Source organism: Hoplias malabaricus, chromosome 6 (assembly GCF_029633855.1).
Source record: "Hoplias malabaricus isolate fHopMal1 chromosome 6, fHopMal1.hap1, whole genome shotgun sequence".
Taxonomy (NCBI): Eukaryota; Metazoa; Chordata; class Actinopteri; order Characiformes; family Erythrinidae; genus Hoplias; species Hoplias malabaricus.
The window spans coordinates 1,879,784-1,906,003 of NC_089805.1; the positions used below are offsets into that span (position 1 = coordinate 1,879,784).

General features: G+C 42.7%; 1 protein-coding gene across 3 annotated transcripts in view; it reads right to left on the reverse strand.

The window, feature by feature from the left end:
* Positions 1–26,220, reverse strand: part of LOC136699301 (glutamate receptor ionotropic, NMDA 2B-like) — a 210,393-nt gene that overhangs the window by 136,875 nt on the left and 47,298 nt on the right. For all 3 annotated transcript variants that reach the window (XM_066673905.1, XM_066673907.1, XM_066673906.1), the window contains 2 exons: positions 15,192–15,291; positions 13,117–13,238 (listed from right to left, as the gene is read on the reverse strand). In XM_066673905.1, coding sequence (XP_066530002.1) covers positions 13,117–13,143 — 27 coding nt within the window. In that variant the 5' untranslated portion in view covers positions 13,144–13,238; positions 15,192–15,291. The remainder of the gene's footprint in view (positions 1–13,116; positions 13,239–15,191; positions 15,292–26,220) is intronic.

Consider the following 26,220-nt stretch of genomic DNA (forward strand, 5'->3'; position numbering starts at 1 on the left):
GAGAGAGAGAGAGAGAGAGAGAGAAAGAGAGAGAGAGAGAGAGAGAGAGAGAGAGTCATACACACATGTGGATGACAGTTTAATTTATTAATTAAAAATCAATTAATAACCCTCCATCCAACTCAGCACCACGGTCTGCAATATATTTTCTTCTTATTTTCTTATCTTACTTTGATATTGCATAATATTATACATTTTACTAAACAATACAAATGAAATATACATTATATTATTCATTTATTCATTCATTGTCCGTAACCCTTATCCACTTCAGGGTCATGGTGGGTCCAGAGCCTACCTGGAATCATTGGGTGCAAGGTGGGAATACGCCCTGGAGGGGGCGCCAGTCCTTCACAGGGCAACACACACACATTCACTCACACCTACGGACACTTTTGAGTCACCAATCCACCTACCAACGTGTGTTTTTGGACTGTCGGAGGAAACCCACGCAGACACAGGGAGAACACACCACACTCCTCACAGACAGTCACCCGAAAGAAACCCACGCAGACACAGGGAGAACACACCACACTCCTCACAGACAGTCACCCGAAGGAAACCCACGCAGACACAGAGAGAACACACCACACTCCTCACAGACAGTCACCCGAAGGGAACCCACGTAGACACAGGGAGAACACACCACACTCCTCACAGACAGTCACCCGGAGGAAACCCACGCAGACACAGAGAGAACACACCACACTCCTCACAGACAGTCACCCGGAGGAAACCCACGCAGACACAGGGAGAACACACCACACTCCTCACAGACAGTCACCCGGAGGAAACCCACGCAGACACAGGGAGAACACACCACACTCCTCACAGACAGTCACCCGGAGGAAACCCACGCAGACACAGGGAGAACACACCACATTAACCATATAATCATGCACATCCCTAGTGTTAACTGTAAAGTTTGGGTTGGCTTTATCACTAAGACAAGAAACAGATATTGGATCTGCATTAGTATTTAGCTGATATGACGTCCAACTGAAATTGAAATGTATTCGTTTTTAAAATAATGCTATTTCAAGTCCCTGGAATATTACATAAATTAGCATCACTAACTGATACAATTCTTCCATCAAAAAACATTCAACTACTAAAATAATTAATGGATTACATTACTGTGCAACAATGGATGGGTGGAAACAAATCATATTTACAAATAATATCATGTTTCACCAGCCACCCCTGCCACTCACATCCACTGTTGAAGAAAACCAGGTGCTATGTTTCAGAACTGTCAGTTCTACACTTGAAATGGCATCAGTTTTTTTTCATTTGTAATTGGAGTTGGAAGCATTTGGCCGAAAAAAGATTGTACTGTGTTTCTGAAACACTGTCTCTCTCATTCACGTACTGTTCTAAACACATAGCAGGTGTGTGTGTGTCTGTGTGTGTGTGCGCACTGAAGCAGAAAGGAAATTTATTTTTTCTGAAGTGCAGGGAATGGAAGAGATCAGAGAACTGTACTGCGCCGCCTTAAATGTGGCACACTTCAAAAATGGATTGTCAGTTCAGTCTGGAATAATAATAATAATAATAATAATAATAATGATACATTAAAATAATATTTTTTATACCCAATTGAACTTAAATTTGAGCAATAAAAATAAAACTACATCATAATGATTGTCAATGATATTCTCCCTGTGACTGTCTGTGAGGAGTTGATGTGTTCTCCCTGTGTCTGCGTGGGTTTCCTCCGGGTGACTGTCTGTGAGGAGTGTGGTGTGTTCTCCGTGTCTGCGTGGGTTTTCTCCGGGTGACTGTCTGTGAGGAGTGTGGTGTGTTCTCTCTGTGTCTGCGTGGGTTTTCTCCGGGTGACTGTCTGTGAGGAGTGTGGTGTGTTCTCCCTGTGTCTGCGTGGGTTTCCTCCGGGTGACTGTCTGTGAGGAGTGTGGTGTGTTCTCCCTGTGTCTGCGTGGGTTTCCTCCGGGTGACTGTCTGTGAGGAGTGTGGTGTGTTCTCCCTGTGTCTGCGTGGGTTTCCTCCGGGTGCTCCTGTTTCCTCCTACAGTCCAAATACACACATTGGTAGATGGATTGGTGACTCACAAATGGCCATAAGTGTGAGTGTATGAGTGAATGTGTGTGTGAGTGTGTGTGTTGCCCTGTGAAGGACTGGCGCCCCCTCCAGGGTGTATTCCCGCCTTGCTCCCAATGATTCCAGGTAGGCTCTGGATCCACCGCGACCCTGAACTGGATAAGGGTTACAGATAATGAATGAATGAAAAATTAATGGGTAGAGAGGTCCACACTGAACACAGTCAAATTTATCAGTGTGTAGAACCTCAGCATTTTTTGTCATGCCAGGTTTAATATGCTGCATTTATTGCTGGACGTACAGTCATTTTTCTCCAAGCAAATGCATAAGCACATGCAGAATATACTCGGGTTGGTGTTTATTACTTTTGGGCTATAAAACACATCTGGTGTGTAATTCACATTTATGCATTTTCTTGTTGAACATCGTTTGTGATCAAAATTTTTATGAATCAAATAATATATATATAATCTAACATTCCATATCCTATACCCTACAGCCCACAGCAAACACCAAACCAGACACCCCTACAAACCCTTTAACAACACCTAACACTCCAAACCAATACACAGAACCCTACAGCCCTAACTCAACACCCATCACTGACTGTGTCCGTGACATTTTTTTTTAAAGAGGTAAATAAAGATACACTCAGGCAGCAGTCCGTGGATATACAGATCCAGAAAGACACGAAATGACAGATGTGCTATTGTAGAAGATAAAAGAGAAACACTACAGAGATATTGCTATACTGTACACAGAATACTGCATCTACACACACACACACACACACACATACAAAATCTCATGCAGCATTCACTCAGAGACTCTAATTAGATTACACAGGTTGCTCTTGGACTGAGGGCAATTCACACACTGTATTAGAGCAAACAGTCAATCATTTACACCCATCTCTCTTATAAAAGTCACTCTGTTCTACCTTTTACACAAAAACCCTGCTGGTCCTGACCACTACGGAACAGAGTGAAAGGAGGACATCAAAGTATGCAGAGCTACAGATGGACTAGAGTCTGTCATGTTAGAAATACAAAGTTGTCCTCTGTGGTTAGTGGAGATGATACGAATGAAATGAACAATGATTACAAGGTATACCTAATAAAGTGGGAAGTGTATGTGTGTGTGTGTGTGTGTGTGTGTACGCATGCTTACTTTGTATTTTAAAGCTACTAAACGGCAGCACCTCTGTAAAACACATTAATAAATAAATGAAAATGCAGCAGCAGCGAGTTGATCAATAAATTCAGTTTGAAAACACTTCTGCAGCCTCACTGATTCAGAGGCAGCTGACGAAGGCCTGGTTTAAAGCTGTGTGTGTGTGTGTGTGTGTGTGTCTATGCCGCGCCACTGTAAAATCTTTTTTTTGTCTTGCCTCTGTTTCTAATAATAAATTTGTGTGTGGCTCCTGGTGTGTGGAGATTAGCGGAGAGTGTGTTTAGTCACATCAGCTCAGGGTGATTCTCTGAGTGTCTACCATTTGAGTGTGATGATTCTGGAAAGCTCCTGCTCAGTAGCACACACACACACACACACACACACACACACACTATTAAACGGAAAAACAAATGTTTTACTGACATATCATTCATACTGATTTAATATAGTGTATTATTATTAATACCGCAGCCTCAGCTAAGGAACACGCAGCTGTTTGTGTAAGTAACGTATAAAATATGTTTCAAGTAATTGCTGCTGATCATATTTTACATGTGTTAATATGCTACATGTTTGTTGCATTATTTCCTCATGTTTTGGAGTTGTTCTTACTGCAGCTTAAACCGTCCTTTAGGCACAAACCCACCCATATTCCTCTGTGGTAAAGCTTCGTGTTTTCGTGTAGTATCCTATTTACCAAGAATAAGAAGTTTATTCCAGCAAACACAAAGAGCTGTGGCGCTTACCAAAGTATGTGAGTTCAAACGTGTTAAAATACTGGTGCCTATATAAAGGGTATAGGCTGTGACATTAGGCCTGTCACAGTAATTACATTATCGACTTATTGCACAATATACGGACATTTCCTCAATAATTTTTGCTGACCTCAATATTGTCCATTGTGTGAATGTCACTATTATTTACGCCACTCACTCTGCTCTGTTCTCTGGTTTCAGTTTTAGATATTTTTCCCAAAGTTAACTGCTCTTTTTAAATTATTCTATTATATTACCAGTGGTAATACGACTTTGTCCGCCATTCGGGTGCAATTTACAAGTCGGATAAATGGTATTTCCCAGTTTCTGACATCACTCGAACTCAGCATTAGCCCACAACACCTCCAGAAAGCTCAACACTGAAGTCTGGTGTCCCAGACAAATTTTGACTGATAATATTAATATTTGAATATGAGGCCTATATATAGATTATTAGATATATAATATAAAATACTGAAACATTGAGTCTATAGAGCGGCACGGTAGCGCAGCAGGTAGTGTCACAGTCACACAGCTCCAGGGGCCTGGAGGTTGTGAGTTCGATTCCCACTCCCGTCTGTGAGGAGTGTGGTGTGTTCTCCCTGTGTCTGCGTGGGTTTCCTCCGGGTGACTGTCTGTGAGGAGTGTGGTGTGTTCTCCCTGTGTCTGCGTGGGTTTCCTCCGGGTGACTGTCTGTGAGGAGTGTGGTGTGTTCTCCCTGTGACTGCGTGGGTTTCCTCCGGGTGACTGTCTGTGAGGAGTGTGGTGTGTTCTCCCTGTGTCTGCGTGGGTTTCCTCCGGGTGACTGTCTGTGAGGAGTGTGGTGTGTTCTCTCTGTGTCTGCGTGGGTTTCCTCCGGGTGACTGTCTGTGAGGAGTGTGGTGTGTTCTCCCTGTGTCTGCGTGGGTTTCCTCCGGGTGACTGTCTGTGAGGAGTGTGGTGTGTTCTTCCTGTGTCTGCGTGGGTTTCCTCCGGGTGACTGTCTGTGAGGAGTGTGGTGTGTTCTCCCTGTGTCTGCGTGGGTTTCCTCCGGGTGACTGTCTGTGAGGAGTGTGGTGTGTTCTCCCTGTGTCTGCGTGGGTTTCCTCCGGGTGACTGTCTGTGAGGAGTGTGGTGTGTTCTCTCTGTGTCTGCGTGGGTTTCCTCCGGGTGACTGTCTGTGAGGAGTGTGGTGTGTTCTCCCTGTGTCTGCGTGGGTTTCCTCCGGGTGACTGTCTGTGAGGAGTGTGGTGTGTTCTCTCTGTGTCTGCGTGGGTTTCCTCCGGGTGACTGTCTGTGAGGAGTGTGGTGTGTTCTCTCTGTGTCTGCGTGGGTTTCCTCCGGGTGACTGTCTGTGAGGAGTGTGGTGTGTTCTCCCTGTGTCTGCGTGGGTTTCCTCCGGGTGACTGTCTGTGAGGAGTGTGGTATGTTCTCCCTGTGTCTGCGTGGGTTTCCTCTGGGTGACTGTCTGTGAGGAGTGTGGTGTGTTCTCCCTGTGTCTGTGTGGGTTTCCTCCGGGTGCTCCGGTTTCCCCCCACAGTCCAGAAACACATGTTGGTAGATGGATTGAAGACTCAAAAGTGTCTGTGGGTGTGAGTGTGTGTGTGTGTGTGTTGCCCTGTGAAGGACTGGCGCCCCGTTCAGGGTGTATTCCCGCCTGATTCCAGGTAGGCTCTGGACCCACGATGACCCTGAATTGGATAAGCACTTACAGATAATGGATGGATGAGTCTATATATAGGGTATAGGCCCCACAGTATAGAAAATGTTTAAATAAATTTGTCACAATGAATATAATAATACTCTTTGCTTTATTTTATTAACTAACATTATGACATCACACACAAAATTATTGCAATCAGAAACATTCACCTGATTCCAAACAGAGCTACTTAGACTTACACTTGCTCGTTACACAGCTGATTAATTAACGAGGACACGCATTCCCCTAATTAAGCTTTACTGAGGTACATGGGGTAATTAGGATGATACATGTCATGATTGTGGTTGAACATTTCAAATCTAAATTTCATTACTGCTATAAATGAAAACTAGGGCAGACAAGCCTAGAGCCACCAAATACAAGCGACCCGTGCCTCTCTATTAAAAACAGAGATGAAACGACCTTCGTATCCAGCACCTAACGTTGCGAACAATTAAGCTAAAAGTGACATGAGTGAGTGCTAATGTTATGATGTACAATTAAATATTATACAGTCAGAGTATGGACACTGAGGAGCTAGAGGTAACACGCATACATAATAAGGTGAAAAAAGGAAGTCACTATTTAATTCAATTAGATTTTGTTCCAACTAAATAAAAAATGTGTCAGAAACGTAAACTGTATTAATCACAACCAAAACACTACAATAAAACGCAAATATATATTTTATTTACATATTTTAGTACAGTTTTAATGAAAACGTATTTAATGTATAGGAGGCAAATTTTGACTTGAATATCACTTTAAATTTTTTAGACAGACAGATGGATTCTATCTGTTTTGAATTGTATATTAACTTTAAAAATACACCTTCAAAATTATTGTCATCCTCCATTCCCCTGTCACAGGTAGAGTAGAGCCCCTGCCGTTGCTACTGCAGGCTCAGCACTGCAGAAACTGCACTATGTAACTTATGGAGGAAGGTATGAAAACCACCCTGGTCCCTTCCTCCCTGTCCTTTCTGAGTTCAGGACAGTGCTGTTAACATTAATTACACTCTGCAACTGTAGGGGGAGCCCAAGTGCTAAAATAGCAGGTCCTAGTGTTCCTCTGTTTGTGAGCTAGAAAAAGCTCATTTGTTTGTATTGATTGATTGGTTTTCTACTGTTACAGATTTCTTAGAGTGGAACTGACTCCAAACTCCAAACTGCATAAAAGTAAACACACGCCAAAAGTGCAACAAAACTAATCAGCTCGATTTACAAATGAGATGGATTCCACTTTATTGTCAATGCAAGGCAAGAAATTTAATTAGCATTTACCTGAGGTGCAAATAATAGCAGTACGATGAATACCGTCTATATCCAAATTAATAATATATAAATAACATGTATAGAATAGTTAAAAAGCTGTTAAAAGCTATGTTTACAACTGTAACAAAAAAGTTTTTAGGAGTTTTTAGGCAATGGACAGTACCCAAACCCTGAGAAGCCAGAATTGTGATGAGGATATTGTTCTATTGCTGCGTAATATTTACTTATTTTGTTGTTTCCGATTACTTAAGGTGGAAATGTCTCCAATTGGGACGATGGCTAACTGCTTCAAAGACCAAAAGTACCATAAACGTGAGTAACCTGAGACAAAAATGAGTTTCTGTGGTAATTCAAAATCAGATCATTTAAACTTCAGCCATGTACGAACAACAGTTTCCACCAAAATTCCACCTAAAAAATGCATCCCTTCTGAATGTAAACAAACTAGAGAGAACTGCAGTTCCCCTCAATCTTAGATGTTGCCTTTAAGGAACCGTGTGTATACTAATATCGCTCTGGTTACTAACAATCTAATATAAATATAGTATTTATTATTATATAGGAAATGTATACAGGGGTTGGACAATGAAACTGAAACACCTGGTCACTTGACAGTGACACGCCCATCTAGCACAAGTATTGGGCCAAGGGAATGCCATGATACGGCAGCCCAAACCATCACTGATCCACCCCCATGCTTCACTCTGGGTGGTACGCTTCTTTGGGGCTTCTCCACACCGTGACTCTCCCGGATGTGGGGAAAACAGTAAAAGACTCATCAGAGGACAATACATGTTTCACATTGTCCACAGCCCAAGAGTTGCGCTCCTTGCACCATTGAAACCGACGTTTGGCGTTGGCATGAGTGACCAAAGGTTTGGCTACAGCAGCCCGGCCGTGTGTATTGACCCAGCCATAATCCTTTATATGCACTGAAAAAGTCCTTTGCATCTTGAAAAAGTGACAACTGCAGGTCTATTGGACCCTTTATTGAATATTTTGCTTGAGAATGATATGCTCTTTCTTTCTGGCTGTTCCATGCTGGATCACAAGGGAGGCGAGGGGAACGTGAGGCGTATGAGCGGCAGCACCCTCTTACTTTTCGTAAACCCATGTCACATCACTGTCCTGGTAATATCTACATTATTGTCTGCTGAAAAGAAGCTGGACCCAAGTCGATTAGTTCTGGCTCGAATGTTCCTGAGTAGCAGGAGGTGCTACATTGTGTGACTGGGGTGGAAGAGGTCCTTAATGATTTTGGTGGCTCTGCTCAGACAGCGCTACCTGTAAACATTCAATGGCAGGAGTTTGGGCACCAATGATGTGCTGAGCAGTCTTCCTTACCCTCTGCAAATCTTTCCTATGAGCCACAGTGGAGCTGCCACTCTGTTATGCAGTTTGTCAGGATACTCTCCATAATGCACTGGTAAAAGTTGGTGATGATCTGATGAGACAGATGGTCCTTTTTCAGTCTCCTCAGGAAGTAAAGTTGCTGCCGCACCTTTTTGAACAGGTAGGAGGTGTAGAAATTCCAGGACAGATCCTCAGAGATGTGGACGCCTAGCAGCTTGAAGCTGGTGACACGCTCTACTTCTGCTCCATTGATGTAGATGGAAGAGTGTGTGCAGCTGTAGTCCATAATGAGCTCCTTGATCTTTTTCGTGTTGAGGATCAGGATATTGGATGAGCACCATGTTGCCAGGCTGCGTACCACAATAACGTTATCATTGTTGCTGATGTGGCTGACTACTGTAATCTGCTAACTTTATATTGATGTTGGAGCTATGCAAAGGCACATAGTCGTTGGTGAACTGAAAGAAAGGCAGAGGACCCAGCACAGAGCCCTGTGGCACACAAGTGTTTGGATTAAGCCTGGAGGGCATGTAACTGCCTATCCTGACATACTGAGGTCTGTTGGTCAGAAAATCCAAGACCCAGTTCCACATGGTGATAATTCCCAGGTCACTGAGCTTGGAGTCTAGCTATGAAAATGGAATTCTCTTTGGGAGGTAGGCAAAAAAACAAATGGGGTCCAGTGATGGCAGATGGGTTGTCTTTCAGTCATTCAGGCACGCTGCACCAATGTGTTCTGGAACCAGTATATCAAAGTGAAGACCTGGGCTAAATGTTCCACATGGGTACTGCCAGGGACAATGTCAGGGCCAGCAGCTTTCCATGGATTCACTCTGTGGAGCGCTAAACACACATCCGTTGTGCTCACAGTGAAGAATCACTGTCAGGATGGAGCTCGCCCCGTTTTATGAAGTGTCTATTTTCTTGTTCAGTGGTGTGCTCAAAACAGGCTTAAGAACTGGCCGAATTATTCTGGCCGAGAAGCACTGTTGAATGATGGTGTTGAACAGGGTGGTCTGTAGTCAGTGAGGGTCAAAGTTACAGAAGTGATGCTTTATGGAGAGTTTGTATGTATATTTTGCTTTCCTACATTTCCTTACAGAAAACCATGTGCTAAAAATAACCCAGCTGTACTTTAACCTTGCTAGCTCTCACTATGAGTTATATGGTGCTCTCCAGAACAGCACTACATTATAGTTAACAAAAGTATGAAAATAATAATAATAATATTAATAATAGATCCGGGTGACTGTCTGTGAGGAGTGTGGTGTGTTCTCCCTGTGTCTGCGTGGGTTTCCTCCGGGTGACTGACTGTGAGGAGTGTGGTGTGTTCTCCCTGTGTCTGCGTGGGTTTCCTCCGGGTGACTGTCTGTGAGGAGTGTGGTGTGTTCTCTCTGTGTCTGCGTCTGCGTGGGTTTCCTCTGGGTGACTGTCTGTGAGGAGTGTGGTGTGTTCTCCCTGTGTCTGCATACGTGCTTGCAGCAGCTATAACATGCAAGTTTAAAGTTCAAAATTTATTACAGTAAAGGAACACTTAATTGTATATTAACTTTAACAATACACCTTCAAAATTATTGTCATCCTCCATTCCCCTGTCATAGATAGAGTAGAGCCCCTGTCGTTGCTACTGCAGGCTCAGCACTGCAGAAACTGCTCTATGTAACTTATGGAGGAAGGTATGAAAACCACCCTGGCCCTCCCTCCATGTCCTCTCTGGGTTCATGACAGTGCTGTTAACATTAATTACACTCTGCAACTGTAGGGGGAGCCCAAGTGCTAAAATAGCACATATTACCTAAGAAGACATTCTTAATTTGCAAATACATCGGTTTGTTTGTGGGCTAGAAAAAGCTAATTTGTTTGTATTGACTGATTGATTTTCTACTGTTACAGATTTCTTAAGGTGGAACTGACTCCAAACTGCATAAAAGTAAACACATGCCAAAAGTGCAACAAAACTAACCAGCTCGATTTACAAATGAGTTTCTGTGCTAATTCAAACACTGAAAAGATTTACAGACAACTTAAACTTCAACCAAATACTCAAACATGCTGTTCCACTTTAAAAGGTGCAGAGCTTCTGAATGAAAACAAACTGTGGGAACAGTAGTTGTCCAGAATTGTTAAGAAACTTTGCCTTTAAATCTTACCTAAATCTATACGCTCAGTAACACCTGCAACATCACACACCCATGCTTAAACTCTCTCTTGTAAGTGGATACACTTCAAGGCCAGAAGAGTCCCATTCAACAAATCCCTTTAATTGCATGATCAATATTTGCAAAGCGATGCAAACTAATCCAATAATCAATCACAGCAGGATATCAAGCGCATGTTTACTTCAGGTGCATGCTCACATAAAATCAATCTAGAAGCCCTTCAGACGTATATGCGGTGTGCAGCTCACAAACACGCGCACGAACACATATTCACACCCGTCAATGCCAGCTTTTCAATGCATAGCTGAAGGCAGAGCTGCAGTAGAAATGCAGCCTAATCTGCTGCAGTTATGAAACAAATGCTCAGGTAGTGTGACGTAACTTAAGCTTCTGCAAAAAACTACACACCCAGAAACACACTCATGTTCAAACAGAAGTGGAAGCTCTAGTGCTCAAGCTAGTGATTTTATGGTGAAACAAAAAATCAAAAACTGGGAGAAAGGTAAATCAGTTATTACTACGTATTTATTCAATCTGCATACCCAGGTAAAAAATAAGTATATTTCAATGTACTGCATATATACTTAGTAAACACATTACTGTGCAAAATAGGTCTTGGTTTCTAAAGTTCTTTAGTAAATAAAAAGGTGCTATACAGAACCCTCTGCATGAGTGATGGGCTGTAGATGGCTCAATATAGTAGCTTTTAAAAGGGTTTTGACACCACAAAAAAGGGTTTTTCTATTGGTACTTGACATATAACTGTGCACTTAAGGGTGGGTCTCAAAACAGCACAGTTAGTACAATTAGTTGCATGTAAGTATATTTGTTTATAGCACTAACGCTATATAATTAGCATACAAAGCTTAGCAAACAGTATGTAGCACACTTTTTGTACATTAGCCATGAGTGCATGACAGTATACTTTACTTCTTACCCCTGAAGTTAGCCATGTTGTTTCTTCAGTTCTTCCCTGGAGCTAGGACACTAACGTACACCTCTATTGTGCTCATACAGCGTGATAGATAGATAATCTCCATCCAAAAAGAAGCATGGAATTCAATGGGATGCTCTGCAGCACCTGTACATGAGGTTGAGGCCTCCATGCCCAGTGCCAAACACCAGCCGACAGTTTAAAGATGCGTTCGCTGGAGTGACAGACCTCATTCAGACGAGTTTGAGTGGCATGTGATGTGATTCGAAATATAATATGTAATATTAGTGCATGACCTGACTTTTTTGTTGTAGCTGAATGCAATGAAGTCCTTGCAGCAAAACTACCTATTAATACCCTTCATTTCAGAACAGTGTTGTTGGATAAGCAGGTGTCCGTGAACGTCTGGCAGAGTGTAGCTAACAAGTAAAGGAGGGTGTTTAAAACCAGTTAGAATTGCATAATTTAATATAAACCATTGTTCAGAGTACTGTATAGTGATGGCCGTAGGAATCTAGAAATGTAAGTATTATTTTTTCTTATAGGTTTTTTTACTAGGTCAAAATCATATCTCAAAATTTTAAAACGTATTTTGGAACAAGAATTTAACAAGAAGAATGCAAATGAATGGAATGGGACGTTTCACCATGGCCCACAAGAATTTTAAGAGGTCACCAATAAATGGTTCAAATGAATCACCAGCGATTTGTGTGCAATTCTCATTCTTTTTCTTTTTACACCAAACTACTCTCAGTGGCTTTGAGAATTCCCCTGATTTTTCAAAATCTCTGAGTAAATCCATATTTGAGATTTAAGACCCGCTTCTTAGTTTGAAACGTTCTACTGAAAGTTCCAAAGCCAAAATGCTTCACAGCGCTGTGACAGAAACGTCTGCCTCCATAAATCAGGAAGTTATTACGAAATGAATAACAAATACATGAATATGGCAATCAAATAACGAAATGGTTATGAATACAGTGCCAGAGGCTTAAGCCGTTGCTTTATTTTTATTGTTTTGACGTCAGGATTTGGACTAAATGCATTCAGTGCAGAAGCAGGGGTGGTGTAAACTTCAAAGAAAACACTGGGAGATTCACACCCAATAACCACTAGCAGCACTAAATATAAAAACGTATCACAATCATTGTAAAGAATTAAAATAATAATATAAGATTAAATAAAATATAGTCTCTCTGCATGACTTTAAAAACATTTAGGTGAAACCTCATTTAATAATCAAAAATACTCTTGCGTAAGTGGTTTTTGACACACCCTTATTCTTCTTTATTAAATTTAAACCACAACTTCAACCAAGCATCAGGCAGCTTTCAAAACTGAGGACACAAAGTGTCATTGATGTGAAGCACAATAGCACCCCCTTGTGGAGCGGTGCCTAACTGAGTAAGTATGTGAGAAATGACACTACTTGTGGTTCAACACCTAATCATACACTAGTGAGTATGCACACACACACACAAACGTGTAGATATGAGTGAGTGAATGAATGAGATGAGCTACAAGACACTTCCGTGAGGTGATCCACAACGAATGGTCAAAGTAGGTCCAAAAAAGGTGCAAATATTCACATTACAATAGCCCCATATATCACAGCCAAAGCCCCAATTATATGTAAAGCTGCCAAAAATACAGACAGAGTGGAGTAAGAGGGGAAAATTGTAACCTCTTTCATAAACACTGTACTCAAATGTTAAGAAAAATGTAATCTTACCTTGTTTACTGCCAGCCACACACTCATCCCTGCATGTCAGAAGCAGCATGGTGTTTGGGCCTGAATATTCACTCCCCCTCTCATATCCTCACAGACCTACACGCACATACACACACCAACAGCTGATACGTGCAAACACAGAAAAAAGGGGTTGGGATATTGGGTTTAAAAATGGTGCATAACGTGAAAAGTTAATTCAAAAATATCTTTTGTGATCTATATACAGTAACATCTTACCTAGCTGGTCTAATCAGTGAAGTGAGTAAGTCAGTAAAAGAGAATTCTGTAATATTTAACTGCACTAAATCATAAAAACACCAGGGTGTGTCATCAGAGAACAAGGAAACAAGTTGAAGTACTGGCATTTCTGATTGCACTGCTGCAGCATGTATATTCATCTTTGAGGAGTGTCTGTTCCATGCCTTGACCTGTGATCGCCACCCACAGCCCAGTCTCCAGTACTGCTTCCACACCCAGGTTTGCCCGGTATGAAACACACCAGCAGACACAAGCACAGTGCGCTGGAGCCATGGAAGCTAACACGCGAACGGAGAAAATGTTCTAAAAAGGTTCGCAATCGTTCTAAATATCTCCATGACCAGACAATATTAAATAAGACCCGAAAGCAGAAGTAAAATGAGAGTAAATACTAGTAATATATCTGATAGATGGAGGCAGCTTAGACTCCATTGCAAACTTTCTATTGAATCGGTAGCAAGTAATTTTTAGTTTTAAACGCTAACTTTATCCTCGCATCGATGCCTATTTAAGGGGGAACAGAAACATTAAAAAAAGAAGCTATCAAATAACGCCAATATTAGCCTTGCCAACTAACTCATTTAAGGCGGAACTAAACATCTGAATACGAAAGCTGCGAATAATTAACAAATGTCTCCCTCCTAATAAGACAGTGTGGAAGGAAAAAGCTAATATAGAAGACAACATCAGCCTTATCTAGTGAAACATGAAGCTGGTAAATATAGGAAATACAGTGGACACTCATTTACTTTTTGTAGCGTAGACATTTTTGTCAAATAATACACATTTTGTGTTTAAATTGACTGACTATACCACATTCTTTTTATCGAATTCGTCTCGCGCTTGTGCATGAAGGTTTCTCAACCTGGCAACCCACATGAGCTTTGTGTCTGGGTGAAAAGAGGAATGGGGCAGGCTACTTTCTCCAGTGTTTTGATTTTGGACTGCATTAACCATTTTAAAAGCCTGCTGTCATATTACATATCGCTCCGTTAAGTCTATCTCCAATTAATTTATTCATTCAGTTCATTCACTCAGACATTCATTCAGTTCATTCATCTTTGGCTACCGCTTCATCCTACTCAGGGTCGCTGTGCATCCAGAGACCAGCTAAATAAGTAAACACCATGAATAAGAAATCAGAAAAATATATTTAAAGGATAAAGTCCTGTTAGTTCAGACTAAACTAACTAAAAGACTGAAATGATCATTTTAAAATATATCAAAATAACCTTTTTACAATAAAAAAATGATTTAAAAAAAGCTAATACAAATCAATCAGTAATAAATAAATATGAATAAAAATGTACAAAACTTGCTGCTTATTATTTTCTCAATGTAATTAAGACTATTATAAGGCAAAAAGGCTACAATAGATCATAGCTCTGTATCACAAATAAATGAATTATTTAATTATTGAGTGAATAAATGCACTGGACACTAAAGAATAATTCTAAAATAATTAAAAATAATTTATAAAGTAAATATATTTGAGGATATCAAGATACTTTCCAATCAAAAATTAAAATTAAAAGGCGCAATGCCTCTTTGCATGATTTCTCATTATAATTGTTTCAAGATAATACACATATATTAAAAACTAAACTAAAAAATGTATACAAGTATATACGACCATTCAAATGCCCAATCTCAACAGTTACCTCCTTAAACGCATCAAAAGAACAAAGCTACGGCTGTATAAATAGATACAAATGCATCACTTTAACACAGCAATTCATAGACAGCACTTAGATCATAATTACTATCGATAAATATCTAACCTCAAATGCCAAAAATGCTAAAAAGACCTCTGTTACCTCCTCAACGCAGGCAGCAGCTGAAGTCCAGCAGCCGAGAAGCCGAGTAAAGGCTGAGATGGTCAGTTCAGGCCACTTGCAGAGGGCAAAGGAGGCGGATCTACAGGAGGAGGAAATGAAGTGTAGAGAGGGTCAGTGAGGGGTCAAGCACAGGGCCTTATCAATAATGACAAGCAGTGCAGGCAGTTTAATAGCACAGGATTATATCCAGCCTGGACTGTCCTTACACATACATCAAGCAGAATCAATTAGAAGATGATTTATTCTGCCTGCGTTTCCCTGTGTGTGTGCGCACTTATGTGCACGTGAAGGCCATTGGAGCATTGGTGAAATAAATCAATGCCAAACAAAAAGAGGCGTTCAATGTGATTCAGGACAGAAAACGTTTAGTCCCAGGTATTTTACACAAAGCTGGATGTGTTCCCCAAATGTTTTCCAAATTTTCTCAACAAGACAAGACATATTTGGTGGGTAAAGTGTGCTGCAATGGAGCCACAAGGCCATAACAAGGTCAGGTAGTGTCACTGATGTAAAAGAGTGAACAGCACCCATTGTGTAGCTGGTCGACCGATGTGTGAGTGAGTGAGCGACAAGCCAGGTTCATGAGGCCCTTGTTATCTAAAAATGGCCTCTATTACATTTCATTTTTACAGCTGTAGCTGTGCGCAAAATATATATTAATACATCCTTAGTAGAGGACTGTTTTAAATATGTAAATACTGGTGCATGACTGGGCGGCACGGTGGGGCAGCAGGTAGTGTCACAGTCACACAGCTCCAGGGACCTGGAAGTTGTGGGTTCGATTACCACTCTGGGTGACTGTCTGTGGTGTGTTCTCCCTGTGTCTGCATGGGTTTCCTTCGGGTGACTGTCTGTGAGGAGTGTGGTGTGTTCTCCCTGTGTCTGCATGGGTTTTCTTCGGGTGACTATCTTTGAGGAGTGTGGTGTGTTCTCCCTGTGTCTGCGTGGGTTTCCTTCGGGTGACTGTCTGTGAGGAGTGTGGTGTGTTCTCCCTGTGTCTGCGTGGGTTTCCTTCGGGTGACTGTCTTTGAGGAGTGTGGTGTGTTCTCCCTGTGTCTGCATGGGTTTTCTTCGGGTGACTATCTTTGAGGAGTGTGGTGTGTTCTCCCTGTGTCTGCGTGGGTTTCCTCCGGGTGACTGTCTGTGAGGAGTGTGGTGTGTTCTCTCTGTGTCTGCGTGGGTTTCCTCCGGGTGACTGTCTGTGAGGAGTGTGGTGTGTTCTCCCTGTGTCTGCGTGGGTTTCCTCCGGGTGACTATCTGTGAGGAGTGTGGTGTGTTCTCTCTGTGTCTGCGTGGGTTTCCTCCAGGTGACTGTCTGTGAGGAGTGTGGTGTGTTCTCCCTGTGTCTGTGTGGGTTTCCTTCGGGTGACTGTCTGTGAGGAGTGTGGTGTGTTCTCCCTGTGTCTGCGTGGGTTTCCTCCGGGTGCTCCGGTTTTCTCCCACAGTCCAAAAACACACATTGGTAGGTGGATTGGTGACTCAAAAGTGTCCGTAGGTGTGAGTGTGTGTGTTGCCCTGTGAAGGCGCCCCCTCCAGGGTGTATTCCTGCCTTGCGCCCAATGATTCCAGGTAGACTCTGGACCCACCGCGACCCTGAATTGGATAAGCGCTTACAGATAATGAATGAATGAATGGTGCATGACTTAAAAAAGAACCTATAACTTTGGAAAGGCACCATTTTGTGTTGAATTTTTGACACCTCTTTTCGCACTGTTTCAGATATCAGTGGCAGATTGTTTGATCTACGTGATCAAGCAGAGACATGCTAAGATCTTAGAAACAAAGGGATGAAGCCATTAAGGCATTTAAAAAATGAATAAAAGAATCAATGAATGTTGCACTTTATTCATTAAAATGGCATATGTCTAATCTGATCATAACATGAGCAGACGGCAGTCAGTCACAGCGCTGATGTACACTAATGTCCAAATGTTTTTAGTCAGTTGCACATCTACAGATATTCAAGGGTATTAGTGAGGTGAGGCACTAATGTTGGATGATTAGCTCTGGATCACAAATTCCACTCCAACTCATCCCAGAGGTATTAGATGAAGCTCAATTGCCCCTGAGAATACAGTGCCCCTGCTCCACAGCCCCACAGCCAGGAGGCATTATACTTCTCTAGCTGACATCTGACATTGTGCATGGTGACCTTAGGCTCCTATGTTGCTGCTCCAGATCATCCAATTCTAAAGGCAATGCTTCTTAGTTACTGAGAAAAATCAATGTCCACCATCTTGGACATGTAAGCTTCCAAATTTGGGCATATATGTATTTACATTAAACAGTGTGTGTAAATCTGTGCAGTAACCAGTGTTAACCTTTAGATTTTAGATTTTTATCACGCATTTTTCTCTAAAATTGATTACTTTAGAAAAATAATAAATAAATAAATCACTGCCCATTCTGCTTCTTAGTTACGACTCACTACCCCCACTTAGTCAGTTAGCGAAGAGGTTAAAGGCCATCTTTATTTGAGACGTGTGAAATCAGCCATGGATTTATTTATAACTGCCTTTAACACAACACCATTTAGAATCTCAGGATGCTTGGAGGAATATGCTAACCGCAACATACTGTGACATTCGATGTTGGTGTGGGTTTCCTCCTGGTGACTGTCTGTGAGGAGTGTGGTGTGTTCTCCCTGTGTCTGCGTGGGTTTCCTCCGGGTGACTGTCTGTGAGGAGTGTGGTGTGTTCTCCCTGTGTCTGCGTGGGTTTCCTCCGGGTGACGGTCTGTGAGGAGTGTGGTGTGTTCTCTCTGTGTCTGCGTGGGTTTCCTCCGGGTGCTCCGGTTTCCTCCCACAGTCCAAACCCACACGTTGGTAGGTGGATTGGCGACTCAAAAAGTGTCCGTAGGTGTGAGTGAATGTGTGAGTGTGTGTGTTGCCCTGTGAAGGACTGGCGCCCCCTCCAGGGTGTATTCCCGCCTTGCGTCCAATGATTCCAGGTAGGCTCTGGACCCACCGCGACCCTGAACTGGATAAGGGTTACAGATAATGAATGAATGAACGAATGAAGTGCTTCAAATAGAAATGCTTCAAAATGACTTGCAAAAACAATACTCTTTTCGACGTACATTAAAAGTTAAGGAGACTAGCGCCCCCTTCCAGGTTGTGTTCCCGCTTTGTACCCAGTGATTCTGAGTAGGCTCCAGAACCACCACAACTCTGAACTGGAAACGGTGTTACAGACAATGAATGAATGAAATGTAAGGTTTTTCTGTCTCCTATAAAGTTATTATCTTTGGAGATACGTGTTTTTATTTGGAGAGAGCGGTGACATGTGCTCTCACAGGGTAGAATGCTCCCAGAGTCCTATGTTCCCTAGCTCTATGTAACACATGGTATTTGTAAAAGCATGATCCCCAGCTATGTACTCCCTTAATATTACATGTTGAAACTTGAAATTAGGCATGGCATGATAGTCAATTTTGTGGCCGATATATTGTCCTAAAATAAATGTCAGTAAACGATATTATTGTCTTTTTACGCAGCTGATATAGGAGCATACTTCAGTATCACCCCTTTAAAGAGCAGTGAAATTTTAGCAAAACATTGGGTTTGAAATATGTTGAACATGTGTTTAAATATCCCAAATACATAAAGCATAACTAAAATATAATCACAGTTTTTATATAAATTAACATAACAGCCCAAGATCACAGAGACCAGAGAAAACAGAAGATAGTGAGCGGCTAAAATACGCACTGTGACAAGTTTACTTGAAAACAAATAAGATTCCAACACAGGAGGAGGGCTAATTTGTGTTAACAGAACGTTGAACAGAGTAGCAAAGGGCCCCGGGAATATAGACATGCTCTCCTAACAGACTGGCTAGCATTATGCTGAGTGATGGAGCCCCAGATATTCTAAAACACTAACCACTAACTACCATAGTACAAACGACAGACCAGAACAGGTTAAATTAGTTCTGAGCAAATTTGAGGAGAAGAGAAAAGAACTAGACGAGTGGTCATCAAATCAAGGGTGTTCAACAGAAATGAAGTGGGAAAACGTGGACTGGAGCATGAGGACAGCAGCTTCGATGAGATGGGAAAACGCTGAAAAGAGAATGAGATGCAGCAGGGTGGTAGGCATAGCAACAGTAATGAGGGAGAAGAAAATATGCTTAATGATAGAGACAACAGTGCCAGTGGACGCTTGAATTACACAGAACGTTCAACAAACTCTTCATTTGGTTAATGTTGATTTTAATGTGCTCAGCCTTTGCCTGAAGAAAGAATAGGGCTTGATTGTCTCCTGTCTATCAAAGGTAAGTACTGTTTATCTGATGCTGACACCTGTGGTGGTCTAACAAGTCTTGCACAGTCCTTAGGAGTCTAATTTTCTCCATTTGTTTTGAGAACATCTTAAACCCCTGTTTTTGAGCACTCTGGTTGCTTCACAACTTTTCGTTTGGACCTCCCCCTGCCTTTATGTAAGTTGCACGTCTGTTTTGAAAATTTTAAAGGTGCAATAAACCACATTTCAATCATTAATTTACAGGCAAACGATAATTTCACCGTACGTAGTTGATTAACGGCCTCCCGAGCAGAGTACACAGATACACACAATTTGTGTTTTGTTGTCCTCAGCCCCTTGTTTTCACAGCGCCCCCAAGAGACGGCATTATACAGTGGGACCTCTACTAACAAACTTTCCAAGATACGAACTGGGCATTTGAATATTTTTTTGCCTCCACCAACGAACCACGACTCTAGAAACGAACCCGAGCCTCCTCCGAGCCGGCGACTGGAAATGGCCACTGACCCCAATAGGCGAGTCTCCCAGAGCCCAGACTTGAGTGAGCTTTTAAGATTAGAACATTGTAGCTTTAGCAATTTAGCATTAGTGTAAATAGCAGACATCAAAATTCGTGCTAACATTCACATTCACCCGCCTACTCTCCGTTATTCCTCCCACCCCCCACCTCCCGTCATACAGCCAGTGCCTGTGTTACTGCTCCAGCCAGTCGTCATGTCTTCAAGGTAGCGATGTGTAACCTCTTACAACTTTATTATTTCTTTTTTATTACTGTTTCCACTGTATTTCTCTTTTATTTTTAGTAACGCTACATGTATTTTTTTACTAATTTGAGAGTGTTGTAAACATATATCAGTGCAAAAAGAGTGACTTTCGGGGCGGGGGCTGGAACACAATAATTGTTTTTCCATTATTTTAAATGGGGAAAACTGACTCGAGAAACGAACTTTTCCACTTACGAACCGGGTCACGGAACGGATCAAGATCGTAGGTAGAGGTTCCACTGTACATGAAAGATGGCAGAGTGCAATATGAACCATTCAGTAGAACGCTACCTTCCAAATATTCCTCCACCAAGAAAAATAAATAACATGTCCTTCAGCACGTCTGAAAGAGAACGACACACAGAAATCAACACTGGTCTGGCTTATTTGAGATGCAGAACACAAGGAGTGTTTTTACACCTGAAAGTCCAGACCAGATTCCGAACCAAACCTGTGATACAGTGAGTGTTGGTTTCACACTGCAATTTAGTGAAGAGACTAAAGAACCTTTGTTTATTTACTAGTACCTCGTTCGCATTTTCAGCTCCACCTAAATGGCTAAACACATACAGGGGTTGGACAATGAAACTGAAACACCAGGTTTTAGACCACAGTAATTTATTAGTGTGGTGTAGGGCCTCCTTTTGCAGCCGATACAGCGTCAGTTGGTCTTGGGAATGACATACACAAGTCCTGCACAGTGGTCAGAGGGATTTGAAGCCATTCTTCTTGCAGGATAGTGGCCAGGTCTCTACGTGATGCTGGTGGAGGAAAACGTTTCCTGACTCGCTCCTCCAAAACACCCCAAAGTGGCTCAATAATATTTAGATCTGGTGACTGTGCAGGCCATGGGAGATGTTCAACTTCACTTTCATGTTCATCAAACCAGTCTTTCACCAGTCTCGCTGTGTGTATTGGTGCACTGTCGTCCTGATACACGACACCGCCTTCAGGACACAGTGTTTGAACCATTGGATGCACATGGTCTTACTGGTGCAGTGTGGAGTTAATGAAGATTGTCCACCAGGCTCTGCTCCAATTTAGCCCTGACACCTCCCACACTACAATGACAGGTGTTTCACTTTCACTGTCCAACCCCTGTATATGTTCTACCTTTAAGGGCTGAGCAAGTTGTATTGGTTCCACACCCACCTACACTTTAAGTTCTATACTACTGAGTGCCATTCTGAAAATATCCTATGTAGTAAGACACTGTGTGGTTTGGGAATGGCATTTGTTTTTACATTCAGAGTTGACCATCTCTCTCGAGTATCACAGAGATTTTCTTTTTTATATGTATCATTAATGTAGTAAAAACAAATAAAAACTAAACTTTAAACATGTAAATGAAGTTCACTGTTCACTAAACACTTAGCGTGGTCCTCAAGTTTTTTGAGGATAGAAGGAGATTAAGTTGTTTTGTCGTGTCCATTTCTGTCATTTACACAGCCTCAACTTCCTGTAATTTGTCAGAAAGTCAGATCCATCCATGCTTTTACACTGCACACGAAACGAACCAAGGTTCAGATTGATTCAGGCTGAGACCACCTCTTTGGGACAAACCAAATTCTGGCCCTTTGGTCCAAACCGTGGTCTGAGGCACCAAACTACAAAGGTCTGAAAGCTTGCTAAGAGCTGCCAAAGACCTTCAACATGACTATGAACTGGTGTTTCTTCTCCTTGATGGGTAACATTAGGGTGACTAGATCCAAGATTGTGAAAAAGAGGACACGTCTAGGTGCATGAGCTTTGCCTGACGTAAACAAGGACTACTGACGTGCAGACTGACCAATTAAATGTTTACAGAGAAGGTTATCGACCAATAACGGTAGCTCTACAGTCAGAACGTCCAATCAGAAGAGTTTAGGCTACTTCACCACGCCCCCTTCTCACTCAAGCGAACCAATCGGAGTAGGGGAGGGCGGGACTAGTTTATGAACGAAACGCTTCTCGAAGTTCTATGTAAGCTCTAGAAAAACAACATCCCGGACGTTTGTGAAATTCCGCCCGGACATTTTTTTAGGTCTAAAACAGAGGACATGTCCGGGTAAAAGAGGACGTCTGGTCACCCTGGGTAACATGATTATTAAATAATGTCTATTTTCATGAGTGACTGGCTGGAGTGACTTTTTTATTTTCTGCAGCATTGGCACTCTGTGCTCAACCGAAAGGGGGAGGCATATCCACTGTCAGAATATTGAACACTGCTCCTTTAAAAAACGACGGCTGGTCTCTGACTTGCAATTTTAATAACCACATTCCTTACACATTACTGAATTTTTGATATCTTCTTTTAATTTATTTTTAGATTAGGCAAATTGTTAGTAGTTGGAGTATGTAGATGTGGGTGTTGTGCTGGTGTGGTGCACAGGTTAGATGCCCCCACCCCCCACCATTCAGAATGTGAAGGCCGTTGATTTTTTCGCTTGAGATTTTTGTCAGCAACATGTCTTTTTCCAAGAAATCTAGCTGTGTGAACTACACCCTGATTTGAAAGCACTGCATAAAGTGTGTGTATGCTTGTAACGGCGTGTGTGGGGAATATATGTTGGATCATATCTGACAGTGCGTTTAGATGCTGCTTGTGTGTGTGTGTGTGTGTGTGTGTGTATGTGTTTGAGAACATGCTGATTCTGCTGACCTTCCATATAAATTATACATTCTGCACATATAGAGCCTATGTCTCACATTACCTCCTCTGGGTACAGCTTGTGTGTGTGTGTGTGTGTGTGTGTTAGAAAGAAAAAGACACTAGCTGAGTAGGAGTCTGGTGAATTACTTCCAGTAATGCTAATTATGCTTAGACTGTGCAAATCTCGACGAGGTGCTCATTTGCCTACTCAGACTGTATGCAAATGAAGCATAAGATACTAGGTCATCAAAGGCCAAGCTTTAGGTAAATAAGCGATGAATTATATATGACGATTAATAATTGACAGTGTCTCCAAGGCAACAGATTGTAGTTTCTATATTTAATAGATATCTAATCCCCTTGAAAAAAGTGCTTGTGATTAAGCAGAATCATCTTTACACAGAATACACACATTATCGTGGCCATATGAAAGCTTTTTAACTCTAATATGTCCCCTCTGTTTCTTTGCTATCTTATCGTATTAATATTTGATGCCATATCATTCATTCATTATCTGTAACCCTTATCCAGTTCAGGGTCGCGGTGGGTCCAGAGCCTACCTGGAATCATTGGGCGCAAGGCGGGAACACACCCTGGAGGGGGCGCCAGTCCTTCACAGGGCAACACAGACACACATTCACTCACACCTACGGACACTTTTGAGTCGCCAATCCACCTACCAACGTGTGTTTTTGGACTGTGGGAGGAAACCGGAGCACCCGGAGGAAACCCACGCAGACACAGGGAGAACACACCACACTCCTCACAGACAGTCACCCGGAGGAAACCCACGCAGACACAGGGAGAACACACCACACTCCTCACAGACACTCACCCGGAGGAAACCCACGCAGACACAGGGAGAACACACCACTCTCCTCACAGACAGTCACCCGGAGGAAACCCACGCAGACTCGGGAATCGAACCCATATCATTAATATGAAATACACCAATCAACCACAACATTATGACCACCTCATTGTTTCTACGCACATTTTCTTTTCTCTCAGCTCCATTGACCATCCAGGACGACCTTTGCTCTTCATACTTTTTTGGCCCCCTTTCACCCTTTTCTTCAGTGTTCAGGACCACCACAGTGCAGGTATGATTTGGGTGGACGATCGTTCTCTGACATGGTGGTGGTGTTAAAATATTAAAGTGTGTTGTGCTCTTACGAGAGAATCAGACACAGAGTTTTTAAACACTGCGTCCACTCACTGTGCGCTGTGTCAGACGTACCTACCGTGCTGGTCCAGCTGGTAGCTGTAAAGTCAGAGCCAGTAGCTCATTTGTTGTGAACAGTTTGTGTTAGTCTTCCTCTAGTCCTTCATTAGTTGTCACTTATTCTCGCACTGCCAGATTCTCTAGGGAGAGTATAGTGCTTTTCGCCACTTAACGTGGTCAATAACAATCTACTACTGCAGGAAAAGAACCAAGCAAAAGGACCAATCACAAATGTACTAAATTGGCATGACGTGTAGAAGGAGGCGATTCACACCAGCAGAAACAGCAGAAACACACCTGTACTGGCACAACACACACTAACACCCCACCAACACATCAATCACTGCAGCACTGAGAATGATCCACTATGAAAAGTCATACCTGCTCTGTTGTGGTCCTGTGGGGATCCTGACCATTGAAGAACAGGGTGAAAGGGGGCTACCACAGTATGCAGAGCAACAGATGAACTACAGTTCGTAACTGAAGAACTACAAAGTCCTGCTGTGTGGTCAGTGGAGCTGAAATAATGGACAGTGAGTGCAGAAACCTAGAGGTGGTCATAATGTTATGGTTGATCTGTGTATGTATGGGGGCGGCATTGTGGCGTAGCAGGTAGTGTCTCTGTCACAGCTCCAGGGACCTGGAGGTTGTGGGTTCGATTCCTGCTCCGGGTGACTGTCTGTGAGGAGTGTAGTGTGTTTTCCCTGTGTCTTACTGGGTTTCCTCCGGGTGACTGTCTGTGAGGAGTGTGGTGTGTTCTCTCTGTGTCTGCGTGGGTTTCCTCCGGGTGACTGTCTGTGAGGAGTGTGGTGTGTTCTCTCTGTGTCTGCGTGGGTTTCCTCCGGGTGACTGTCTGTGAGGAGTGTGGTGTGTTCTCTCTGTGTCTGCGTGGGTTTCCTCCGGGTGACTGTCTGTGAGGAGTGTGGTGTGTTCTCTCTGTGTTTGCGTGGGTTTCCTCCGGGTGACTGTCTGTGAGGAGTGTGGTGTGTTCTCTCTCTGTCTGCGTGGGTTTCCTCCGGGTGCTCCGGTTTCCTCCCACAGTCCAAAAACCCATGTTGGTAGCTGGATTGGCGACTCAAAAGTGTCCGTAGGTGTGAGTGTGTGAGTGAATGTGTGAGTGTGTCTGTGTTGCCCTGTGAAGGACTGGCGCCCCCTCCAGGGTGTATTCCTGCCTTGCACCCAATGATTCCAGGTAGGCTCTGGACTCACCATGACCCTGAACTGGATAAGGGTTACAGACAATGAATGAATGTGTATGTATGTCTTGACCTGAAGAGTGTGCTTTGGCTAATTATAATGTTATGCATTTCTTGAATTCTTTAAATTCATTCCTTGAATATCAATTTGATAGAATTCTTAATTGGAGAGTGAGTGTATATTTGTATATGAGTTGCTCATTTGCATATGATTCCCTCCCTCAGCACGGATTATCAAGGTGCAGACATTTATGACGCTGAATAGGCCAAGTCTGCTCACAACACAAACACAGGCACAGAGACACACACACACACACACACACACACACACACACAAACTATCTGCATATCCTTCTGTGTCCTCTAGAGTTTTTTAGCATTCTCTGAAAGTCGTCTGTGTCCCGTACAAGATCACGCCGCTGTGCTCTGAAACACCAAACACATTACATCACTCTGTCTCTCTATCACTCTTTATTTATCTCCCTCTCTCTCTCTCTCTCTCTCTCTCTCCTCTCATATTCCATCCTTCTCCTCTCTCTCAGCCCACCTGTCTTTCTGTTACCCCTTCTCTTCTTCCTCCTAAACATCCCCCTCTCCTTCTCTCTGTTTCTCAGTTCTTGTTCTTTCTCTCCATTCTCTAATCACCCCTCTTAGCATTCCTCTCTGAGACTTCCTCTCTCTCTCTCTCTCTCTCTCTCTCTCTCTCTCTCTCTCTGTGTCTGTGTGTGTGTGTGTGTGTGTGTGTGTGTGTACTGTGTGTCTGGCAGGTTGAATGGGTGTTAATGTGATATAGTCCCTGCTGAGTTCTCAAACACACACACACACACACACACACACAAACACACACACACACACACACACACACACGCACAGATGAATAACCAGTAGGGGGCACTAGTGCCAGGTCCATCTCTGATTCTGAGACCC